The 24,283-nt window shown below is 51.6% G+C and overlaps 1 protein-coding gene across 1 annotated transcript in view; it reads left to right on the top strand.

The window, feature by feature from the left end:
- Positions 1 to 13,764: 13,764 nt before the first annotated feature.
- LRP6 (LDL receptor related protein 6) overlaps positions 13,765 to 24,283 on the top strand; it is a 347,763-nt gene continuing 337,244 nt past the window's right edge. The window contains exon 1 of the mRNA XM_078776618.1: positions 13,765 to 13,885. Within this exon, the coding sequence (XP_078632744.1) occupies positions 13,780 to 13,885 (106 nt within the window). The 5' untranslated portion in view covers positions 13,765 to 13,779. The remainder of the gene's footprint in view (positions 13,886 to 24,283) is intronic.

The raw sequence follows: 24,283 nt of genomic DNA, 5'->3' as shown, positions 1-24,283 counted from the left end.
TATTCGTGATGGGGGTCCATCCTTCCCCCATTCACACCTTCGCACCATCCACTCCACTCCACAATTTCCATCATACTCACTCCACGACCATCCATTCCAATTCTCCATATATTCCATACCTGTTGTTGCACACCTGTGCACTCACCCCTGGTGCCACCTGCACCCTCCTCCTCTTCCTGGACCAGTTGGTCAACACAACACACCTCACCAGTACTCTCATCCATACACTGCTCCATCCACCTGTTCAGTTGCACACCTGTGCAATTACACCTGTTCAATCACACCTGTTCACCATACACGTCCAATCCTCAAACACATGGCATCATCTCATCTAACTACTCCCCTCTGAAACTTGCGATTCCCAGTCGCCCCTTTAAACTATTGCGCTCCCACGTCATTATCATCCACTCTAATCTATCTGCGTCCCCACTACAGGTGTCATTGTCACTAACTAACCTTAACGTTACCTAATGTCAATCTCTAGATCCCTACACACGATATATCGTAACCCTCCCGGGCTAGTTTTCACTGCCATCAACCCCATAAGACTAGTGCTCCTTTGCCCCCCCCTGTGAGGGATGGTGGATTGGCCATCCCATCACATGGGGCATGTTCCACTACAAATTTTGCTCACCAAATTCCAACTAATCAAAAATTTGCCAATCACTACCAATCCTCTGCCATTCATCACTGCCAATCCTTTGCCAATCATCAAATTTTGCGTTTTTCTAATTTTGGGTCCAAAACACTAACCTCATCACCCGTCTACTTACTAGATCCTCTCGGTGCGCCAATTCACTTCTAAAGCTCGGCTTCGTACAGCCGAGCAATGAATGCGGGTTCTTTGTTGCCGGCGGCTGGATACGTCCGGCACTCGGTGCAGGGGAGGAGGTTTACCCGGGCCGAGATCCCAGGCACCACCTCGGCACGGAGCCATCCCATGGCCCGATCTCGACCTGCCGGAACGCCTCAACAAAAAGGGGTCGCCATGACGACCCTTCCTATTGGGCTGCCCGTTCCGCCTAGCGGAGCACGGACGCGGCCGTTCCAAGCGCGGCCCAGCATGGATCACGTACGGCGGTCCTTTCGAACCCGCCGTGGTTCGGATCCCCGCTGGGCCTCACGGCACGCGAAGCTGCCCGACGCGCACCGAGGGCCCGATTCGGCTATAAGTCGCTCTAACCTCTAACCCGGTTACTGTCGATGCCTCACCTGCATGCTTACACCCCGCAGCCCGTTCCTTGCTCAGACATCCAGCTGTTCCCATGCTCCTCGTCATTGCACCTTCTCTTACACACCCAGGTACACTCAGTCCGCTCACAGACTTTGTCACACACCTGACCACCGAACACCTTGGCACACATTCGTTGTTCGCACACCTCACCAACACACCTCTTCGCGCCCCTCCTCGGTCACCTCCTCTGTGACAATCACAGGTGTGCTCTCACTCGCACACCCAACCACGTACCTCACTACCAACTCCAGCGTGCATTCCCATACGCGTTCTACCATTCCAGGTGTGCATCCTTCCATTCCAGGTGTACATCCTCTCTCACCTGTCACAACCAACTCATGCTCCGTGTCACTCTTACTACTCTCACCTCCACTCTTGACAGCGCACTCACCCTTACTCTCGACAGCGCACTCTTTCCTCATGCACCCGTCCGTTACACACCTTTCTCGTGCACACTCTTGCGCACACTCTCCCGTTACATCCTCTGTAACACTCACCACAGGTGTGCATTCTTCCTTACTTTTGACAGCGCACCCTTTCCCCATGCACCCGTCCGTTACACACCTTTCTCGCGCACCCTCTTGCGCACACTCTCCCGTTACTTCCTCCGTAACACTCACCACAGGTGTACACCCTCTCGTTACATCCTCTGTAACACTCACCACAGGTGTGCATTCTCCCTTACTCTTGACAGCGCACTCTTTCCCCATGCACTCGTCCGTTACACACCTTTCTCGCGCACCCTCTTGCGCACACTCTCCCATTACTTCCTCCGTAACACTCCCCACTCCGCGCTTCCATGTGCCCCCTCGCACACGCGCAACAACCAACTCACTCTCGACAGCACCCTCACTCCTCGGCGCGCACTTTTTCCTCACACACCCCAGAGTCTGACATTTTCGCACACCTCCTCCTTCGCACAACGTACCTGTCGCACACTTCACCAACGGCCTCTCACGAACACCCGGATCCAAATCAACCCCCAAGCCGACTGAAGCTTTCCTCACATCATATGCATTTCCGAATATATCGCCACTCATCTTGGCACCTCGTCTCCTCACCTCCTTCGCCACCTGCAAACTCTTTATTTGGTTAGTGAGCACACCATCACGATTTGAGCACCGACCTTGTACATATTCCATCACCTCCTCCTGTATTTCTCTTTTAGTTTCTGTCCGTCTCTTCTTAATTTCACTCACCTCTTCTTCCACTTCCTCTAATTTTTGCTTCACTTCTTTTATTTCCCGGTGCGTCTCCTCAATTTCGTCCTCTAAGGCTACCTTGACCGTTTCTATGTGCGTCCTCACCTGCCGGTCCTTCGTCTCCATTATCTCTGTCACCTCGTCCAACCTCATTGTCAGTCCCTCACGTACCATCTGACATTGCCTCTGTGTCGCTATTAAGTCGTCCTTGATGTCTCTTTGTGTCGCTTTTAACCCTCCTAGTACCGCAGTGTTCTTTTGTACCTGCTCCACTAACTCCGTCTGTCCCACCGTCAGCTGTTCCACCTCCTCCGTCAGGTCCTCTATGCCCCCTTGTAACTTTGCCGTCCCATTTCTCACCTCTTTCTCTATGCGCTTTTCACCTCGCTTTACCTCCTCGCGTACCCCCGAGGCCTCCTCACTTACACCTCGTCGTATCTCCTCCTTCATCTCTTCCCTCTCTTTTGTAGATGCCACCCTCATCTGTTCCAATTCATCCCTCTGAGCATCCAGTTTGGTTTCTACCCCGATTTTCACCTCCTCTATCTGCTCTCCCATTTGTTTAATTTATCGGGCGGATTGCTCCCCTATCTCCCGCAATTTGTCTTCCATCCTATTTTCTAACCCCATTAACCCATTTTTCACCCCCTCTATCTGATTCTCCTGGGCAGCCATTCTATTTTCCACTCCCGTTAACCCATTCTTTACCTCTTTTATCCCATTGTCTAACCCCTCAAATTTCTTGTCTAATCCCTCACCGGTACCCCTTGCTTCGTCCCTCATTACCCCCAATTGCTCACCCTGAGCATCCATCCGGTTCCCCATTTCGCTCCCCAATCGCTCACTATCAGCCCTCAATCCCACAATTTGGTTTCCCAACCGCTCACCCATTTCTCTTCGCTCTCGGGTGGACTTATCATTTTGGGCATCCATTTTTGCCATCATTTGAATCATAAAGACTCGCATGTACTCTGGCATTTCTGGCTCGGCTGCCGCGACCACGTGCGCAGCGCAATTTGGTGCCGCTACGGTCACGGGCGCGGCAAAATTTGGTGCCGCTACAACCACGTGCGCGATGGCTCCATTTTGTGCGCCTGATACCCCCTCAACCACCTCCTCCATATACATTACCCCGAGGTCCTGGGTTACTCCTAACCCCTCCTCTAGCTCACCCACCTGCATCCAATCGCCTTGACCAGCCATGGCGTGATTTCAAAATTCGGGTTTTGCTTTAAAACAACACAAATTTCCAGCAGCTCCAAATTTTGACCAATTTTTTTTTTTCTAGCTGTTTTAAAAATTTGGTTCGGGCCTCGTATCTCACTCCCCGGCACCAATTGTTACTGTCCGTGGTTAAGGATGTTATATTTGCCGAGCGAAGGCTCCGCGACCGAACAGTTGTTCCCGACTCACCCGATTCACCCAGACGTTGGCCGAATCGCGCCACAGATATTCAATGTGGAAAAGACTAAGACGACGAATGCAAAGAGGAAGAAGAAGACGAGAAAAGGGTTGAAAATACTACTAAATTTATTTACTATTTACAGGCTCAAAATAACCAAGGAGAAGGAAAGATAAGAAAATAATATACAGAAGCTTTTAGAGACACAGGGAAAATACTAGCTTATACAGACTTAATTACCTACCCAGGACAGAACAAACAAAGACAACTCACACGGGGAATGATGATAGGAATTGGCTGGAAGGAGAGGAAAGTCCAATTTGTTCGGCAGCACGAATCGGCGCGTTCAGCAGCCGCCGTCCCTTCGCGGCCCTGCTCCAAACTGCTGTCCAGGCCCCAAACGGCTGTCGAGTTTTGTTGCTGCTGTAGACGCTGCTGCTGGCGAGCAAGGTGACGAATAGCAGGCTTTCTGCTTCCCTGGATGATCTTCTGCTTTTGGACCTCACGACTCAGCCCTGCTCTGACGACCCAGCTCTTTCCTGTCCACCTCACCACGCAGCTCAGCTCAGCCTTTCAGCTCATCTCTTGGACTCATCTACTTGTCTCCTTGGGGAGCGTCCCCACGGCGGGTTATATAGGCCCCGCCCTTCACCCTTTGCGAACCTCCCCCAAGCATTCTCTCTCCGCCCTCTCAAGCCAAACCCCTCGTTCTGGGTTGGATGAGCGGGGCCGACTTACTCCTCCCCTCTATGACGAGGTGGAGACCCGCCTTTCTTCCCCAACCCTGCCTCGTGGTCAATGGCGGCATTGGAGGGGATGTAATTGCCAAATTGAGGCTTGGCCATTACGAAAGGGGAAATGGAGGTTTTTGGGAATGGGAATGAAGGGAATCTATCTCTTTTACTCGGTGCAATGGAGTGTCATTTTAATGGAAGACAAGGCCTTACTCTAAAACACATAATAAGATATAAGCTACTGAACAAGGGTTTTATCGGGTCCTGCAATGTGGTGTTTCATGGAATAACTACCGAGACGCCCTTTTTATCTTTACACAACTCCGGAGGCAGGAGGCGCAGAATAAACAATAATAATAATAAAGCACACAATAAAAAAAATACAGTCCTCATATCCGCAACAATATATATATATATATATATATATATATATATATATATATATATATATATATATATATATATATATTGTAACGAATTTGGAAAGTGTAAAGAATGTGAGAACTGGTTTGCTGTGTTTTAACTGGCCCTCGTAGAGTAAATAAGATCGAAAGACGTCGCCCTAGTTAATTCCATGAACCTACAGACAGGCCACGATATATCTTTTTAAATAGGTTATTTCCTTATTCTATGTAGGCTAAATATGTGTTTCCCACTAGATTGACTCTGCATTGCATCAAACGAAATAAGCGTAGGCCCCTCCGATGATCCATGGCAGCTCAAGTGCCAGGGATTCCCCCACTTGAGCTTTGACAGCAACCGTTTATTGCAGTACAACTGCTGTGCAACGTGACGGCACATTACCTGCAGCTGCTGACCGGTTTTCGGCATTTGCGGCCATTACGAACAAGGGGAGTGGCTAGAGAAGACGGGTCGCCCCCCTCGTCATAGGGGGGAGGAGTAAGTCGGCCCCGCTCATCCAACCCAGAACAAGGGGTTTGGCTAAGAGAGGGCGGAGCGGGAACCCCCGAGAAAGTGCGCGAAGGTTCGGTGAGAAACCAATATAAACCGCCGCGGGACACCCTCCGTCCTCTTACTCTCTTACTCTCTTGCTCTGACCCCGTCCTCTTGCTCTGACCCCGTCCTCTTGCTCTGACCCCGTCCTCTTGCTCTGACCCCGTCCTCTTGCTCTGACCCCGTCCTCTTGCTCTGACCCCGTCCTCTTGCTCTGACCCCGTCCTCTTGCTCTTACCCTGTCCTCTTGCTTGCTGTCGCTCGTTGTTGCTGGGGAGAAGGAAGACGCCTGAACGAGCAGGTGTGACCGAGCCTGCGAGCCATCGTGCGACGATATATATATAACGATATATATATAACGATATATATATAACGACGATATATATATAACGATATATATACGCGATATATATACGATATATATACGATATGTATATATACGATATATATACGATATATATATATACGATATATATACGCGACGATATATATATAACGCGCTGCAGCTAAGGGGACGCAGGCCACGAAAAGGGCGCGCCAGGCAGCAATCCACGCTGGACCCTCCATTGCCTCCCAAAACAACCATCCATCCTCAAGCCATACCTGCCTGCAATTTCCCCCGTGTAAGTGTGAACGTCGTCTGTCTTGAATGTTGTCCTGGGGTTTATAAGTAAACTGCATAGTATAAGCTAATGATTTCCCTGTGTCACCTGCTTCTTCCATCCATTGCTTGTAAATAACTTGATTGCTCCTTTTTGCTTGTGTGTGTATAATAAATCTGTTCTTCCTCTGTACTCTGTCTTCCTCCTCTCTTCCTTCTCTTTCGGTCGCTTTAGAGGTTTCCAAATTGAATACCTGTGGCGCGATTTGGTCAACGTTTGGGGGAGTCGGGCTAATCGGGGATCCTGTAACGGTCGCGGTTGACCATCCGCTCAGCCCAAAGTAACATCTTGTCCGCGACCCGTAACAATATATACATATATATATATAGATATATACAGTGAAACCTTGACTTACGAGTTTAATTCGTTCTGTGACCGAGCTCGTAACTCAATTTGCTCGTTTCTCAAATTAAATTTCCCCATTAAAATGCATTGAAATGCTATTAATCCGTTCCAGCCCGCCAAAAACCACACCAATTTTTTTTTAAATATGCAGTATATATAAAAATATCTCGCGCTTTATATTTCACCTGTATGCAGCATACAAGTTGGCAGGATGGCCTGGACTGGAGGTACGCACACTTGACTCTAAACTGTCCAGCCTGGGTTTGAATCCCGACCCAGCTATAACCTGTCATGTCGGTGTTTCACAGGCAGGGTGATTCATCAATGTGTGTACCGCTAAACTGGGCGCCCCGTTTGCGTCCGATTAGTTGTGGGATGTTAAGGATCTCACCGTGTCTTCCACAAAGAGAAGGCGAGCTATCGCCGGCACTCTGAACAAGTTGTGGCCTGGCATGCTCTTCTCCTCTGCCGTTATATACGTCCTCCTCGGCATCTTTTTCCAGAAGAGCCCTGTCTCGTCACAGTTGAAGATTTGCTGGGGGATGTATCGTTCGCCTTCTATCAGTTCGGCAAAAGTTATAATAAAATCTTCAGCTGCCTTCACATCCGCCTCGCCAAGTCGACAACACGCACACCTCGCTCATGTTTTTCGACGATTGCGTGTTTTATATCCAAGCACATCATCCTCTTCTTCTTCTCAGTACTGCCCTTGGCACTCAATTACTTAGGACCCATGGTTAAAACTAAGAAATTTTCCAAAATAACCAACATGCGAAAACAAAACAGCAGCGATATACGGCAGATATGCTTGCACGGCAAGATAACCACGTGACCGGAACCCACCTGGTGGCGGCTGGCGTAAGCTCCAAAATAACCAACATGCGAAAACAAAACAGCAGCGATATACGGCAGATATGCTTGCACGGCAAGATAACCACGTGACCGGAACCCACCTGGTGGCGGCTGGCGTAAGCTCCAAAATAACCAACATGCGAAAACAAAACAGCAGCGATATACGGCAGATATGCTTGCACGGCAAGATAACCACGTGACCGGAACGCACCTGGTGGCGGCTGGCGTAAGCTCCAAAATAACCAACATGCGAAAACAAAACAGCAGCGATATACGGCAGATATGCTTGCACGGCAAGATAACCACGTGACCGGAACCCACCTGGTGGCGGGTGGCGTAAGCTCGTAACTCAGATCTCGGCTCGCATCTCAAAGCAATAAACCGCCCGAGCGACGGCTCGTATCTCAGAAAACTCGTAAGTTGGTGCACTCGTAAGTCAAGGTTTCACTGTATATATATATATATATATATATATTGTTGCGAATATGGAATTTGACCTCCATATCCGCTTGTAAATATTCCCCTATCTTCTCCGATACCCCCCAACTCTCCCCTTACCCCATTCCCTAGTCCCATTGTCTGTAAACAACACCCATTAGAGCCGATCTTCCCCTTCATTCCCCCATTACATGTCGTGCCCAGGTCCCCCGCACCACACGTAGACAATTATAGGACATCTTGCTAGTTATTCTTAATCTATGTCAGTTAAGGACTTGTTTCCATTAATTATGACTCTTCGTTGCACCAGAATGTGATGATATGGCACCAGTAGGAGTTTAGGACCTTCCCATACCTCCCCGCATCTCTTCCCATCATCTCAAGCTCCAACAACAACCACAACAACAGCGGCTATGCGTCCTCACTCCGGCTCGGTTGGCCGCCATTGAACATGTGCTCGACGGGGTTACCCAGAAGGGGGCTCCCTGTCGGCCCCTCGTCAAGGGCGGAGCCGGTAACCCCCGCACCCAATGAGAAGCCATGGGCCGATGCCATATGGGGCGGAGCTAACGAGCGAGGGCGTGACTCCCCGCCGGATATACGCGGCCCCGCGCCGGACGTGACGGGAGATGCGCCCCGAGCTTGGAAGGAAAAGACGCCACCCTCCCGAGCGCTGAGCGACCTCCCCAGCTTGAGACCAAAGTCGCGACCCACAAGCGCTGTGATACCTTCACGCATCTCTGGACACCACCGTACGTGATCCTGCCCTGAGCACAGGTGCACCTGGAGCGATCGCTACCCGCTTTCCTGGCCATCAAACCCCGTGTGAGTGAGCCTTGTCCCGCGTTTACCTGTCGTCTGTCCGGGGATAATATAAGTGTGTTTAAGTGCCCACCTTCCTATGTTTCCCTCTTGTCCCTGTAATCTAAACCTTCCGCAATTGTAATAACAACCTTTGAGAACCGTATCCCTGGTGTCGTATTGTGTGATTGTAATCCAGCCGGGTGTCTTCTTTTTCTTATTGAGCCAGCATAGCGCGATTAGTCAACCCCGGGTGCAATCGGGGTAACTTGTACGGATACGGCGGCCATCCCGCTCGGCCCACCATACCATCAAAGTCGTATCTGTAACAATTGGTGTCGAGGAGTGGAATTCGAACCCGGGACTAAATTAGTTAGGCCCAAATTTTGGGAGGGAAAATCGATTCGGAGCGCGTTTCCCGCGCGAAATTATAACGGCGAAATTTCAATTTGTTTTACGAAAATAAAAAAAATAAAAACCGAGTTTTGAAAGTCGCGCTATGGCGGATCAAGACGGCTGGGGTCCGGTAGGGGAGAGTGAAGCAGGGTCGGTCCAGGACCAAATTGAGGGACATGAGGGACATGAGGAGAGCGAAACAGCGGGGGTAGCAGACGCGCGAAATTGCGCCTCGCACATAGCTACGGCGGCCGCACCCGCTGCACAAGTGGGAGGGATGGCCCAGATGCAGGTCCTCATGGAGCAATTTATGGCGCAAATGCAGGCGTCCCTCAAACTGCAGAGTAACCAATTGGGGAACCGGATGGATGCTCAGAGTGAGCAAATGAGGGTTGATAGTGGGCGAATGGAGGGCCAAATGGGGGTAATGAGGGACGAAGCGAGGGGTACCAGTGAGAAGTTAGACAATAATTTTGAGGAGTTAGACAAGAAAATTGAGAAGTTAGACAATAATTTTGAGGAGTTAGACAAGAAAATTGCGAAGTTAGACAATAATTTTGAGGAGTTAGACAACGGGATAAAAGAAGTAAAGAATGGGTTAACGGGGGTAGAAAACAGAATGGCCGCTCAAGAGAATCAAATGGAAGGGATGCAAAAAGGGTTAGAGGGGTTAGAAAACAGTATGGAAGGCAAATTGAGGGACATGAGGGACCAAGCGGAAAGGGAAGTTAAACAAATGGAGCAGCAGATAGAGGGGGTCAGAATGGGGGTAGAAACCAAACTGGATGCTCACAGGGAGGAAATGGAGCAGATGAGGGTGGCATCTGGGCAGGAGATGCAAGTGATGGGAGAGCAGATCAGAAGAGGAGTGAGTGAGGAGGTCGGAGGAGTGCGCGAGGAGGTGAGGCACTGTGAGGAGCACATGGAAAAGGAGGTGAGAAAGGGGACTGTAAAATTGCAAGGGGGCATAGAGGACCTGACGCAGGAGGTGGAGCAGCTGACGGTGGGACAAACGGAGTTAGTGGAGCAGGTTCAAAGGAACACTGCGGTATTAGGAGGTTTAAAAGCGACACAAAACGACATAAAAAACGACTTGATAGCGACGAAGAGGGAATGTCAGATGGTACGTGAGGGACTGACAACGAGGCTGGACGAGGTGATAGAGGTTATGGAGACGAAGGACCGGCAGGTGAGGACGCACATGGAAACGGTCAAGGTAGCCTTAGAGGATGAGCTTGAGGAGACGTACCGGGGAATAAAAGAGGTGAAGCACAAATTAGAAGAAGTGGAAGAAGGGATGAGCGAAATTAAGAAGCGACGGAGAGGGGATAAGAAAGAGATAAAAGAGGAGATAAAAGAATTGGTCCAAAGTCTGTGTTTGGATCGTGATGATGTGCTCATTAACCGGATGAGGGATTCGCAGGTGATGGAGGAGAAGCGAAGAGGAAGAGGACCCGGTGTAAGTGGTGACCAATATGGTCGTGCGTATGATGCGCCAGGGGATTTAAGGAGCTTGGGGGTCGAGATGGACCCGGGTGTTCGTGAGAGGCCGTTGGTGAAGTGTGCGACAGGTCTGGTGTGCGAAAGAGGAGGTGTGCGAGAAAGTCCGACTCTGGGGTGTGTGAGGAAAAAGTGCGTGCCAAGGAGTGAGGGTGCTGGCGAGAGTGAGTCGGTCGTAGCGTGTGTGCGAGGGAGCACATGGAAGCGCGGGGTGGTGAGTGTTACAGAGGGTGTGACGGGAGAGTGTGCGCAAGAGTGTGCGCGAGAAAGGTGTGTGACGGACAGGTGCATGAGGAAAGAGTGCGCTGTCAGAAGTAAGGAAGAGTGGCCACCTGTGGTGAGTGTTACAGAGGGTGTAACGGGAGAGTGTGCGCGAGGAAGGTGTGTGACGGACAGGTGCATGAGGAAAGAGTGCGCTGTCAGAAGTAAGGAAGAGTGTCCACCTGTGGTGAGTGTTACAGAGGGTGTAACGGGAGAGTGTGCGCGAGAAAGGTGTGTGACGGACAGGTGCATGGGGAAAGACTGCGCTGTCAAGAGTAAGGGTGAGTGCGCTGTCAAGAATGGAGGTGAAAGTAGTGAGAGTGACATGGAGCGTGAGTTAGTTGTGACAGGTGAGCGAGGATGTACACCTGGGATGGAAGGATGCACACCTGGAATGGTAGAGCGTGAGTGGGAATGCACGCTGGAGTTGGTGGTGAGGCACGTGGTGGGGTGTGCGAATGAGGGCACACCTGTGATTGTCACAGAGGAGGGGGCGCGAAGAGGTGTTTTGGTGAGGTGTGCGACCAACGAATGTGTGCCAAAGTGTTCGGTGGTCAGGTGTGTGACCAAGGCTGTGAGTGGAATGGGTGTACCTGGGTGTGTAAGGAAAGGTACGAGGAGCATGGGCACGGCTGGATGTGTGAGCAAGGAACGGGCTGCGGGGTGTAAGCGTCCAGGTGAAGCATCGACGTTACACGGGTTAGAGGTTAGAGCGACTTTTAGCCGAAGCAGGCCCTCGGTGCGTGCCGGGCCTCGCTTTGAACGGCCGCGTCCAGGCTCCACTAGGCGGAGCTGGCAGCCCGATAGAAAGGGTCGTTATGGCGACCACGTTTTGTTGAGACGTGCCGGCAGGTCGAGATCGGGACATTGGATGGCTCCACGCCGAGGTGATGCGTGGGATCTCGGCCCGGGTAAGCCCCCGTCCCTGCACCGAGTGCCGGACGCATCCAGCCGCTGGCACAAAACAACCAGCATCCATTGCTTGGCTTTACGAAGCCGGGCTTTGGACAGGGATTGGCGCACCGAGAGGCAGTAGTGAGTCGACTGGGTGATGAGGTTAGTGTTTTTGACCCAAAATTAGAGAAAAACAAAATTTGATGATTGGCAAAGGATTGGCAGAGTGATGATTGGTAATGGTACAGTGATTGGCAGATGATTGGCAAATTTTTAATTTGTTGAAATTTGACGTGCAAAATTGATAGTGAGAGACCCCCGATGTGGTGGGATGGCAAATCCACCATCCTTCCCATGTAGGGGGGCAAAGGAGCAATAGCTTATGGGGTGTATGGCAGTGAAAACTAGCCCGGGTGGGTTAGGATATGGTGTGTAGGGATCTAGAGAAGATGACCTTAGGTAACGTTAAGGTTAGTTAGTGACTGATACCTGTAGTGGGGACGCAGGTAGATTAGTGTGGATGATAATGACGAGGGAGCGCAATAGTTTAAAGGGACGACTGGGAAGCGCAAGTTTCAGAAGGGAGTAGTTAGCTGAGATGATGCCGTGTTTGTGAGAATTGAACAGGTGTGATTGCACAGGTGTGCAACTGGACAGGTGTGTGGAGCCGTGTATGAGTAGTGAGTTTGTGGATCAGCGCGAATGCGCTTGGGGAGAGAAGGGTGCCGGTGGCACCAGGTGTGAGAGCACAGGTGTGCAGGTACAGGTGTGTGGAGAGAGTTGGAGTAAGTGGTACGGAGTGGTGTGCATGGTGCGAAGGTGTGGATGGGGGAAGAGTGGACCCCCATCACGGATACCCGGGGCGGGTAGTGTAAGTGTTAGGTAGAGGGTACAGGTAAATTGTGGTTGGATATTGGCATTTGTGGTGCGGTTGCAGAATGGTGTTGTGAATGGGTGCATTAGTGTTGTGGAAATGGCTGGGCGTGTAGCCTGTTAGTGTGTGTAGTTGGTTGGGCACTCCACCACTGTGAGGATGTCGGCCAGGTGAGGCCGCAGGTGGGCTCTGGGAGCCGGTAGTTGTGAGTGGGTGCCTGAGGGTCCCGGGTGTGGATCGGGCAGCCCAGTGCCAGAGAGGGCACGGAGTGGGGAGAGAGCCAGAGGGCCTTCCCCAGGTAGTTAGGTTAGGGTGAGGAGCAGGTAAGCTCGGAGGCAACTGCAGTGGTGGAGGTGTGCAGGTGGGTAGACCCACTGGGAGAGGTACACGCCGCAGCCCAGAAATTGTGCGAGGGCACCGGGAGATGAATCGGGGGAGTGAGACCCCAAATTGAAGAGCACCACAGTTTGGCCAATGGGAATTGGTTTTTAGAACCCATAGTGTAAGAGGGCCAATGGTTTGGCCGGAGAAAGCCCCCGGGTAGTGTAAAGTTGTTAAAGTCATTTAGGAAATAGTTAGGATTGATGAACCTGTCGCACCATACGCAGCCACTTACCTGTGGTGATGATGATGACTCCACACCTGTGTTTTCTTTGTTTTGTGCAGGAAATGAGAATTGCTGTTGGATTTGTGAGACGCATCACGACGTGGATGAGACATTGGGGTGATTCCATCTCTCCCTCCCTAGGAGGGACTGATGATGAATTGGTAATGGCAAATTATGATGTTGAGTTGGAGATGGCAAATTTTGATGAGAGTTGAAAATGGCAAATTTGATTGGTTAGGAGGGAGAGAAGACGAATTTGGTATATGGGAGGAACGGGGAAGACAGTAGGGATGTTTGTTGATTTGTAAAGTAGATGTTTATGGGTAGTGTTGTGTTGTGTGGATGCAGTAAGGGGTAAGGGAGGGGCCATGTAGGTTACCTGGTGGGGGGGGGGGCGTACGATAGGAACGTACCTGTCTCACCTGGTTCCCATGTGCCCCCAGTGTGCATTACCTTATATTGCGTGCACTTTTGCGCCCTTACCACCTTACTCACTTGTCTGCTTCTTTTGTCTCCCACCTCCGAGGATCTGGCTTTGGGGTAGAGAGAGAGGAAAGAGAGGTGCTGGCTGCGCAGTTGTGGGCCTGCACTTTCGCTGTTGGCTGCCTGGATCGATACACCATATGGACCGCAATGTTTGTGGCCACCCACAATGGACCGCAGTTCGTTTGCGGCCAAGCACCACCCGGGGATGGACCTATGGGTCAACGTGGCACCTATGCCATACAGGTGAACCACTTTTAAGTAACACCACCAAGTGCACCACAAGAAGAGCAAGAGACACCTGCAGGGTTAGGGGTTGTCGAATTTATTTTTATTTCATTGAACAATGGTGACTGCACCGATTGGTGGTGGGGTGGTGCTGTTGATGCTCGGAAAGGGTGCTCTGCACGTTATTAAAGGCCGTCGGCCACAGAGCACTCGTGGGTTGGTGTATCGATGTTGGCAAGCGCGCTCTCTCTATGCATAACATCTGCATGTGTTCCTCCAAAGACAGGTCCTGGATCGTAGTGTAAATATCAGCGTAGTCTTGTAAATAATGCTCCCTACCGGCTGTATGTTTAGTTTGAGAATTCTTTCCGGATTCGGTTATCCTGTGGGTGTGTTTCTGTGAGGAGAAGGGTGCAACGTCGCAGGGGGACATATTTACTCATTTGTGAATATCTGTAAAACTGTCGCACTCAGGGTAGAGTTAATAGTAGAGGGAACTACATTGCGTGCCACACTAAAGTAGGTAAAAATTTATCGGGTCGGGACGCCCCGAGGGTAGAGAAGGGTGCAATGTTGCGAATATGGAATTTGACCTCCATATCCGCTTGTAAATATTCCCCTATCTTCTCCGATACCCCCCAACTCTCCCCTTACCCCATTCCCTAGTCCCATTGTCTGTAAACAACACCCATTAGAGCCGATCTTCCCCTTCATTCCCCCATTACATGTCGTGCCCAGGTCCCCCGCACCACACGTAGACAATTATAGGACATCTTGCTAGTTATTCTTAATCTATGTCAGTTAAGGACTTGTTTCCATTAATTATGACTCTTCGTTGCACCAGAATGTGATGATATGGCACCAGTAGGAGTTTAGGACCTTCCCATACCTCCCCGCATCTCTTCCCATCATCTCAAGCTCCAACAACAACCACAACAACAGCGGCTATGCGTCCTCACTCCGGCTCGGTTGGCCGCCATTGAACATGTGCTCGACGGGGTTACCCAGAAGGGGGCTCCCTGTCGGCCCCTCGTCAAGGGCGGAGCCGGTAACCCCCGCACCCAATGAGAAGCCATGGGCCGATGCCATATGGGGCGGAGCTAACGAGCGAGGGCGTGACTCCCCGCCGGATATACGCGGCCCCGCGCCGGACGTGACGGGAGATGCGCCCCGAGCTTGGAAGGAAAAGACGCCACCCTCCCGAGCGCTGAGCGACCTCCCCAGCTTGAGACCAAAGTCGCGACCCACAAGCGCTGTGATACCTTCACGCATCTCTGGACACCACCGTACGTGATCCTGCCCTGAGCACAGGTGCACCTGGAGCGATCGCTACCCGCTTTCCTGGCCATCAAACCCCGTGTGAGTGAGCCTTGTCCCGCGTTTACCTGTCGTCTGTCCGGGGATAATATAAGTGTGTTTAAGTGCCCACCTTCCTATGTTTCCCTCTTGTCCCTGTAATCTAAACCTTCCGCAATTGTAATAACAACCTTTGAGAACCGTATCCCTGGTGTCGTATTGTGTGATTGTAATCCAGCCGGGTGTCTTCTTTTTCTTATTGAGCCAGCATAGCGCGATTAGTCAACCCCGGGTGCAATCGGGGTAACTTGTACGGATACGGCGGCCATCCCGCTCGGCCCACCATACCATCAAAGTCGTATCTGTAACAATATATATATATATATATATATATATATATATATATATATATATACAGACTTGGCATTTAATATGGAATATTTTTTTTGTGGGGGTGAACTTACTTTCCAAGATGACTTAGAACCAAAAGTTCATTGGAATTATGTTTAAATTATTCTAGATTTTGTTAATGTGACCTTTAAAAGGAACAAAAACCACATTTGACATTTCGAAGCAAATAAATTGATCCTTGAAAGTGATGTAAACTGATATCGAACTCAATTCACGGACAGTACTGTGTTAAACTTGTGTACGTTTTCCAGAAGTATCTCTTTATTTTGCACATTAGCCAATTTTTTTTTCAACAAAAACAAAAGCTAAATTATGACTGGGATTACGGACAGTAAAATTACAGTTCAGTACTTCGTGTAACCTCCACGAGCATTCAGGAGAGCACGTACACGTCGAGGCATGCTGTTCACGAGATTTGCCAAGGTTTGGACAGGAATAGCTTGCCATGCAGTGACAATAGTCTGCTGCAATTCACGCACAGAGGTAGGCTGCTGGTCCAAGTTGTCGATTTGACGCGTTAATTCTGCCCACAAGTTCTCTATCGGATTCATATCCGGGGACATGGCAGGCCACTCCATATGCTCTACACCACGGTCAGCAAGAAAGTGTTGGATCATGCGAGCGCGATGAGGCCATGCATTGTCATCTTGGAAGACAAAGTTTCCTCGAAAGGCTGCACGAGCAAATGGAAGCAATGTTTCTTCCAGAATGACCCTGTACTTGAACTGGTTCAGGTTTCCATTCAGAACAACCAGGTCAGTTTTGCCCCCTGCATGAAAAGCAGCCCATACAGTCACCCCACCACCTCCAGCTTGGACTCTTGGCACTATACAATCTTCGTAGTGGGCTTCATGCACTTGTCTGCTCACTCGGACGCGGCCATCTTGACGATAGACCAGAAATCTAGACTCGCCACTGAAGCTCACGTGATTCCAGTGTCCTGGATGCCATTGACGGTGCTCTCTCGCCCACTGCAATCGGCGCTGGCTGTGTTGGCTGGTCAGGCGTCGCTTTCTCAGGGGACGCCTGGCACGATAGCCTGCTTGAACCAGTCGTTGGTTGACTAGCCTTCTGGATACAGGCACATTTGTCAGTTGCTGCCACTCAGCCCTAAGCCGATTAGCTGACTTGGTACGGCCATTGCAGACTAACCGGTGCAGCTGGCGATCATCTCTCCTTGTGGTTCTGCATGGACGTCCTGGCCTCGGTATTGGAGAAGGGACACCCCTCTGAGCATTTCGTTTCAGGATCTTTGACACCTGACCTTGAGTGATGCCATACTGCCGAGCAATAGCACGCTGTTTCATGCCAGAATTTCGTAAAGCCACCACTCCATGACAAACATTGTCAAGTTGACGGACCATCTCCAGAGCGGCAATAACTTTTGTAGATGCGCGGCAGTTGTTTTCCACTATACAGAATGCAACAACCCTTATATACCCGATTGTGAAGCCAATTGTCAAATGTACCTGTCCTTACATTTTGTCACGCCACCTGTGATATAATCCTGTTATTGACTTATTGCTGCGAAAGACAATCAGTGACATGGTTCTTTCAACAAAGACATCACCGAAGCGCAAAAGAAGCTCACCAGATTGATATACTGAGTTCAGAAAGTAAACCCAAGTCAAGAAAAAAAAAATATTCCATATTAAATGCCATGCCAAGTCTGTATATATATATATATATATATATATATATATATCTATATATATATATATATATATATATATATATATATATATATATATATATATATATATATATATATATACTATATATATATATATATATATATACTGTATATATATATATATATATATATATATATATATATATATATATATATATATATATATATATATATATATATACTGCATATATATATACTGCATATATATATACTGCATATATATATACTGCATATATATATACTGCATATATATATACTGCATATATATATATATATATATATATATATATATATATATATATATATATATATATATATATATATATATATATATAATCGTTAGATTAAATAAGACGCGGACGTAGCTTCAGGACGTCGATCTTTAATTGTCGACAAGCTTTCGACCAACAAAGGTCTTCTTCGGAGTCTACAAAAACAGCAGGCATGTATATCAGTCAAGTGTGTATGGTGATGTGTGTGAGATATGTGAAGAGAGTAAAAAATTGCATACAGAAGGAAGAGCCACGCCAAGGTTCACTCACCAGCCCCAAGTTCGACGGAAGTGACCGATTGCGTCACGGTCACTTCCGTTAGGGTGCGCGTGCATATACAAATATAGAGATATACATACATAAACACACAAGCATATATTCATATCCCATTTATATTCATATAATATATTTATATATTTATATAAATGACATATTGTAGCGGCTGCCGCTGAGTTTTCACAATCGCCTTGCACCTATCAAGGACGCGGAGCGATCACCATGCCGGGCTCGTCCAGGACGCCCAGGCTCGCCCTCAACTTGCCAGGCCGCAGCCAGGACGCTGGGCCACGCCCCCTGGCGCCGGGCCTGGGCAAACCCCCTGGCGGAATAGATATATATTGCTGACTGATAAACGGTTTTTCAGAGTGCCTGAGTGTTTGATTTCATTAAAGCAACTCAGATGAATTCTAGCTTTTTGTCGCGTCCATTCTTCCGATCGACGTGGGAGCCCCGGCTCCTTCATTGGTGACCTATCGACATGGACACGGCAGTCGCCCTTAAACTGCCTACCTTCTGGGAGGCTCACGCGGCGGTTTGGTTCGCACAGGCGGAGTCCCTGTTCGCCCTGCGAGGCATCACGGCCGACGACACCCGCTTCCACCATGTGGTAGCTGCGCTCGGGTCGGTTACCGCGGCCCGCGCCCTGAGCCTCCTCGAAAGCCCGCCAGCCGCTGACAAATACGGCGCGATTAAGAAGCTGCTCCTCGATGCTTTCGCCCTCCCATCGGCGGAACGCGCACGGCGCCTGCTCGATCTGCCTGAGCTCGGCGACACGCGCCCTTCCGAGCGCATGGACTACATGCTTTCACTGCTCGGCGAGCACTCTCCGGCATTCCTGTTCCGGGAGCTGTTCTTCCGTCAGCTGCCTAACCCGGTACGCCTCGCCCTGGCAAGCACGACGATCACAGATCCCCGGGCCCTTGCCAGAGAAGCCGACAAGATCTCCGCCGCAGGACAGCGCATCGTAGCGGCGACATGGGACCCACCGCCGTCCGACGCAACACCCAGGGCGCCCGAGCACCCGGCACGGTCGACGGCCGAACTGCCGACGCCATTGGCGGCCGCTCTACCGAGCCGACCACCTCCGGCACGACGACCGAGGCCTCCACCTGACCAAGCGTGGTGTTACTATCATGCCAGGTTCGGACAGAAGGCCCGGACATGCCGACCCCCGTGCACCTTCGGCAGGCCGGGAAACGGCCGGGCCGGCGTTCATTACCAGCCATGAGCGCCGGCCACACGGGCAACTTACTGTTCATCACGGATAAAGCGTCCGGACGGCGCTTCCTGTGCGACACCGGCGCCCAACTGAGCGTCATACCCGCCTCTGACCAGGACAGGCAATCCGCGGTTTGCGGCCCCTCCTTAGTTGCGGCCAACGGATCGACTATCCGCACCTTCGGCCCGCGCAACGTCACCCTCTGCTTCGGCGGCCAACGCTTTGCTTGGACGTTTGTAACCGCCAACGTGCCCGTGGCTCTGCTAGGCGCCGACTTCCTCTGCGCACACGGACTGCTGGTGGACGTCCAACGGCGTCGTTTAATCAACGCTGAAACCTTCAGCTCCCTGGTATGCACATTGAGCAGCTCCGCGCCGACCGAGCTGGCATGCGCCGTCCCGGCGGCGAACGAGTTTGCTCGCCTGCTCACGGAGTTCCCGGCCCTCACGCGGCCGACGTTTTCGGCCGTCGCAGTACGGCATGGGATCGAGCACCACATACCAACCACGGGCCCGCCGGTCTACGCCAGGGCCCGCCGCCTCGACCCAGCCAAGCTCGCCGTAGCGAAGGCCGAATTCGACGCGTTGGAGCACCTCGGCATCGTGCGGCGCTCCGATAGCGCGTGGGCCTCGCCACTGCACATCGTGCCAAAGCCGGGGGGTGGATGGCGCCTGTGTGGCGACTACCGCCGTCTCAATGACGCTACCACCCCCGACAGGTACCCGATCCCGCATATCCAAGACTTCTCCGCCCGTCTGGCGGGACGGGTCATTTTTTCGAAAATTGACCTCATACGGGGATATCACCAGGTACCTGTCAGGGCGGCCGACGTCCCTAAAACGGCAGTCATCACGCCGTTCGGCTTATTCGAATTCTTGCGGATGCCGTTTGGTCTCAAGAACGCGGCTCAGGCGTTCCAGCGCTTGATGGACGGCGTGCTGCGTGACCTGCCGTTCCTTTTCGTTTACCTGGACGACATCCTCGTCGCCAGCACGTCCCGGGCCGAGCACCTCCTCCACCTCCGGACACTGTTCGAGCGCCTCAGCGAGCACAGCCTCATCGTCAACCCGGCCAAATGCCACTTCGGCACGACGGCCGTTGATTTTTTGGGCCATCACATCACCAAGAACGGGGCCGTGCCGCTGCCAACCAAGGTCGAGGCCATCACCACGTTCCCGCGTCCCCGCACCATAAAGGCCCTGCAGGAATTCCTGGGAATGGTGAATTTTTATCACCGCTTCGTGCCCCGCGCTGCTCAGCTTATGCGGCCCCTCTACGAAGCCCTCCGGGGCATGCCGGCCAAGCACGACATCGCCTGGTCCGCAGCAATGGATGCGGCCTTCCAAGGCTCAAAGCGGGCCCTCGCCGATGCAACACTGCTCGCTCACCCAGTGCTCAACGCTCCCATCGCCCTCACCACTGATGCCTCCGACTACGCGGTGGGCGCCGTACATGAGCAATGGGTGAACGGGGTTTGGCAGCCACTCGCTTTTTTCAGCCGGCAGCTCCAGCCGAACGAGCTCAAATACAGCACGTTTGACCGGGAGCTCCTCGGTCTACACCTGGCCGTCCGCCATTTCCGCCACCTCCTGGAGGGCCGACCTTTCACGGCGTTCGTCGACCACAAGCCGTTGGTTTACGCCATGGCCAAGGTCACGGAGCCATGGTCGGCCCGCCAACAGCGCCACCTCTCCGCCGTGTCGGAGTTTACCACGGACATCCGGCACGTCGCCGGCAAAAACAACGCCGTGGCCGACTGTCTTTCCCGGGCCAGCGCGAACGCGGTCCACCTGGGCGTGGATTTTGCGCTTATGGCGGCGGACCAAACCACCGACACCACGGTGCAAGCCCTCCGGGCGGCGGACACGGGCCTCCGCCTGGCCGACATCCCCTGCGCGGACACTGTCCTGCTCTGCGACGTCTCCCAAGGCCAGCCTCGCCCCATCGTGCCCGTCGCCTGGCAACGCCGCATCTTCGCCTCCCTCCACGGTCTTTCCCACCCGGGCCGGAAAGCTTCCCAGAAGCTGGTGTCGGCGCGTTTCGTCTGGCACGGCCTTCGTTGGGACGTCCGCGATTGGACCAGCGCCTGCACGGCCTGCCAACGGGCCAAGGTCCACCGACACACCCAGGCCCCGCTGGCACCTTTCACCGTGCCCGAACGACGTTTCGACCACGTCAACGTGGATCTGGTGGGCCCCCTCCCCCCGTCACGGGGGTTCACACACCTGCTCACCATGGTGGACAGGACCACCAGGTGGCCGGAGGCCATTCCCCTCGTCTCCACCACCACCGCCGACGTGGCGCAGGCTTTCATCGCCACCTGGGTCGCCCGCTTCGGCGCACCGGCGGACATCTCGTCAGACCGCGGTCCACAGTTCACCTCCGAGCTGTGGGGCGCGGTCGCCCGCAACCTGGGGATCAAGCTCCACCGTACTACGGCCTACCACCCCCAAGCAAACGGGTTGTGCGAGCGATTCCACCGCTCCATGAAGGCCGCGCTCATGGCCGGCCTTCAAGACGTCGGGTGGGCCGACCGGCTGCCGTGGGTCCTTTTGGGCCTTCGCACGGCCCCCAAGGAAGACCTCCAGGCATCCACCGCCGAGCTTGTCTATGGCCAGGTGCTACGCGTCCCGGGCGAATTTGTGCCCGACGCTACCAGTCCCTGGTCCGCAGCTCACCAGCGCTCGGACCTCCAGGAGGCCGCCCGACGGTTTGCCCCCGTGCCAACATCCCACCACGGTGACCCCCAGTCCTACGTCCCCCCAGCACTCCGCACAGCGGAGTATGTTTTTGTGCGTCACGACGCACATCGGTGGCTACTCCAGCCGCCGTACGACGGGCCCTTCCGGGTGCTGCGACGGGACGACAAGTCGTTCGTCATCGACATCGGCGGCAGGTCGGACCGGATTGCTGTGGACCGCCTCAAGCCGGCGCACGTGGACGTCGACCACCCACCACGGGTGGCCCTTCCGCCGCGGCGAGGCCGTCCCCCGTCCACGGTGCCCCCCACTCGACCGCCCACCACCTCACCGGACCCCCTCCCACGACCCGCCAGGGGTCGCTTCGGCCGGGTCATCAGGACCCCCCTCAAATTGACCCTGCCGGTGCAAGTCGATTCTGGGGGGACGTGTGTAGCGGCTGCCGCTGAGTTTTCACAATCGCCTTGCACCTATCAAGGACGCGGAGCGATCACCATGCCCGGCTCGTCCAGGACGCCCAGGCTCGCCCTCAACTTGCCAGGCCGCAGCCAGGACGCTGGGCCACGCCCCCTGGCGCCGGGCCTGGGCAAACCCCCTGGCGGAATAGATATATATTGCTGACTGATAAACGGTTTTTCAGAGTGCCTGAGTGTTTGATTTCATTAAAGCAACTCAGATGAATTCTAGCTTTTTGTCGCGTCCATTCTTCCGATCGACGTGGGAGCCCCGGCTCCTTCAATATAAAGGTAGAATGAATGAATGAATGAATGATGAATGAATGAATGAATGAATGGGTTCCGGTTAACAATTTGATTGGGTTGATGTAGGAACATGCTTTAGTCATCAAAATTTATGCCATGAGGGACTTTTGTCCGAAGTTTGTGTATCCAAAAGGACTCACGTTTCAGAATCGTGGTGTGTGATCGATTTGTGATTGATTCAATGGCAGAGATCTGAATGTCATTTATAGAGTGATCCGGTTGATTAAAGTGTATCGTGTAAGGTAGAGATTTGCCCTGACTGGTGTGGAAGTTATTGATTTCTGACCGGGTGTTATTAAATCGTGTGTAAAGTGTATTTTCAATTTTTCCAACATATTGTTTGGTGCACTTTTGGCAAGTGATTAGGTATATGACCCATGTAGATTTGCAGTTCATATAGGAGGTGATGGGGAATTTTTGTCCAGTGCGAGAACTACAGAATTTGTTTCCTTCTAGTAAATGTTTGTGAATAATACATTTGTTTGCTGTGCATTTATAGAAGCCAGGGATCCTAGTTTCTTTGTTGTGGGGCTGTGGGTGCTTTGCTTTTACCAAGAGGTCCCTGAGTGTCCGACCACGTCGAAATGATGTTAGTGGAGGTTGAGGAAATGTGGTGCCGAGTGTTTCTGATTGATGGAGGAGAGGAAGGGCCTTATTCAGAATACTTGGCAATTGGGATGAGGTAGCAGAGTAGGTGGTTACCAGTGGGACACGGTTAGTTGCAGGTTTGGGTTTGTAAGTCAGAAGGTCTGCTCTCGGTATGTGTTTTGCTCGGGTTATTGCTTCTTGCACAGAGTGAGGGTCATAGTTTCTTGCAATGAAGTGTGTTTCTAATTGGCAGAGAGAAGTTTCTTCTGCCATTTTTGTTGAGCAAATGCGTCTTACTCTGAGTGCTTGACTGTATGGTATGCTTGCAATTGTATGTTTAGGATGAGATGAAGAAGGGAGAAGGTAAGAGTGAGTGTCTGTTGGTTTGGTGTATAGTTCTGTTTCGAGTCTGTTATTTTGAAGCGTGAGTGATGTGTCTAGAAAGTGAACTTCGGACTGTGATCTGTCGAATGTGAACTTGATGGGGATGAATCAAATTTAATTCATTTTGGAATTGTGTGAGACTACGGGGGGATTTTGACCAGATGAACTGGATGTCATCAATATAACGTACCCAGGATTTTTCCAAGATGCCGTGATGAGGTTGTGCATTGATCTTGGCCTCTGTCATTCCCATGAAGATGTTAGCGTACGATGGTGCAACAGGGGTACCCATAGCGGTACCTTGAGTTTGAATGTAATGTCGTCCGTTGAATTGGAAATTATTCAGTTTGAGTGTCAGTTCTAATAGGCGCATAAGGTCTTGAGTAGGTGGCATTGGGACTTGTCGTGTATCGAGGGCTTTGCGGCATGCAGACAGGCCTTCTGAATGTGGAATATTAGTGTAGAGGGATGTAACATCTGCTGTGACTAAAATGGTTTGGGAGTTGAAAGGTGAGTATATTCTGTTCAATCCTTGGATGTGGGTCCGAAAACTGGTTGTGTCCTTGAGGTATGAGGAGAGATTCAACACGAGAGGACGTAAATGACGGTCAACAAATTTTGATATGAGAACAGTTGGACATGTGCAGCCAGATACGATTGGTCTACCTGGATTGTTTACCTTGTGTATTTTAGGAAGAAAATAAAGGTTAGGGCAATGAGGATCTTTCGGAACCAAGCGAGATTTGATGGTTTTATCCACCCGAATAGAATCTACTACCTTTTTAACCTCTTCAAGATGTAGAAGGGTAGGGTC

The sequence above is a fragment of the Myxine glutinosa genome, chromosome 1 (assembly GCF_964187855.1).
Source record: "Myxine glutinosa chromosome 1, kmMyxGlut1.1, whole genome shotgun sequence".
Taxonomy (NCBI): Eukaryota; Metazoa; Chordata; class Myxini; order Myxiniformes; family Myxinidae; genus Myxine; species Myxine glutinosa.
Note: the sequence above shows the minus strand (reverse complement) of the source record. Positions and strands in the feature narration are given on the sequence as shown.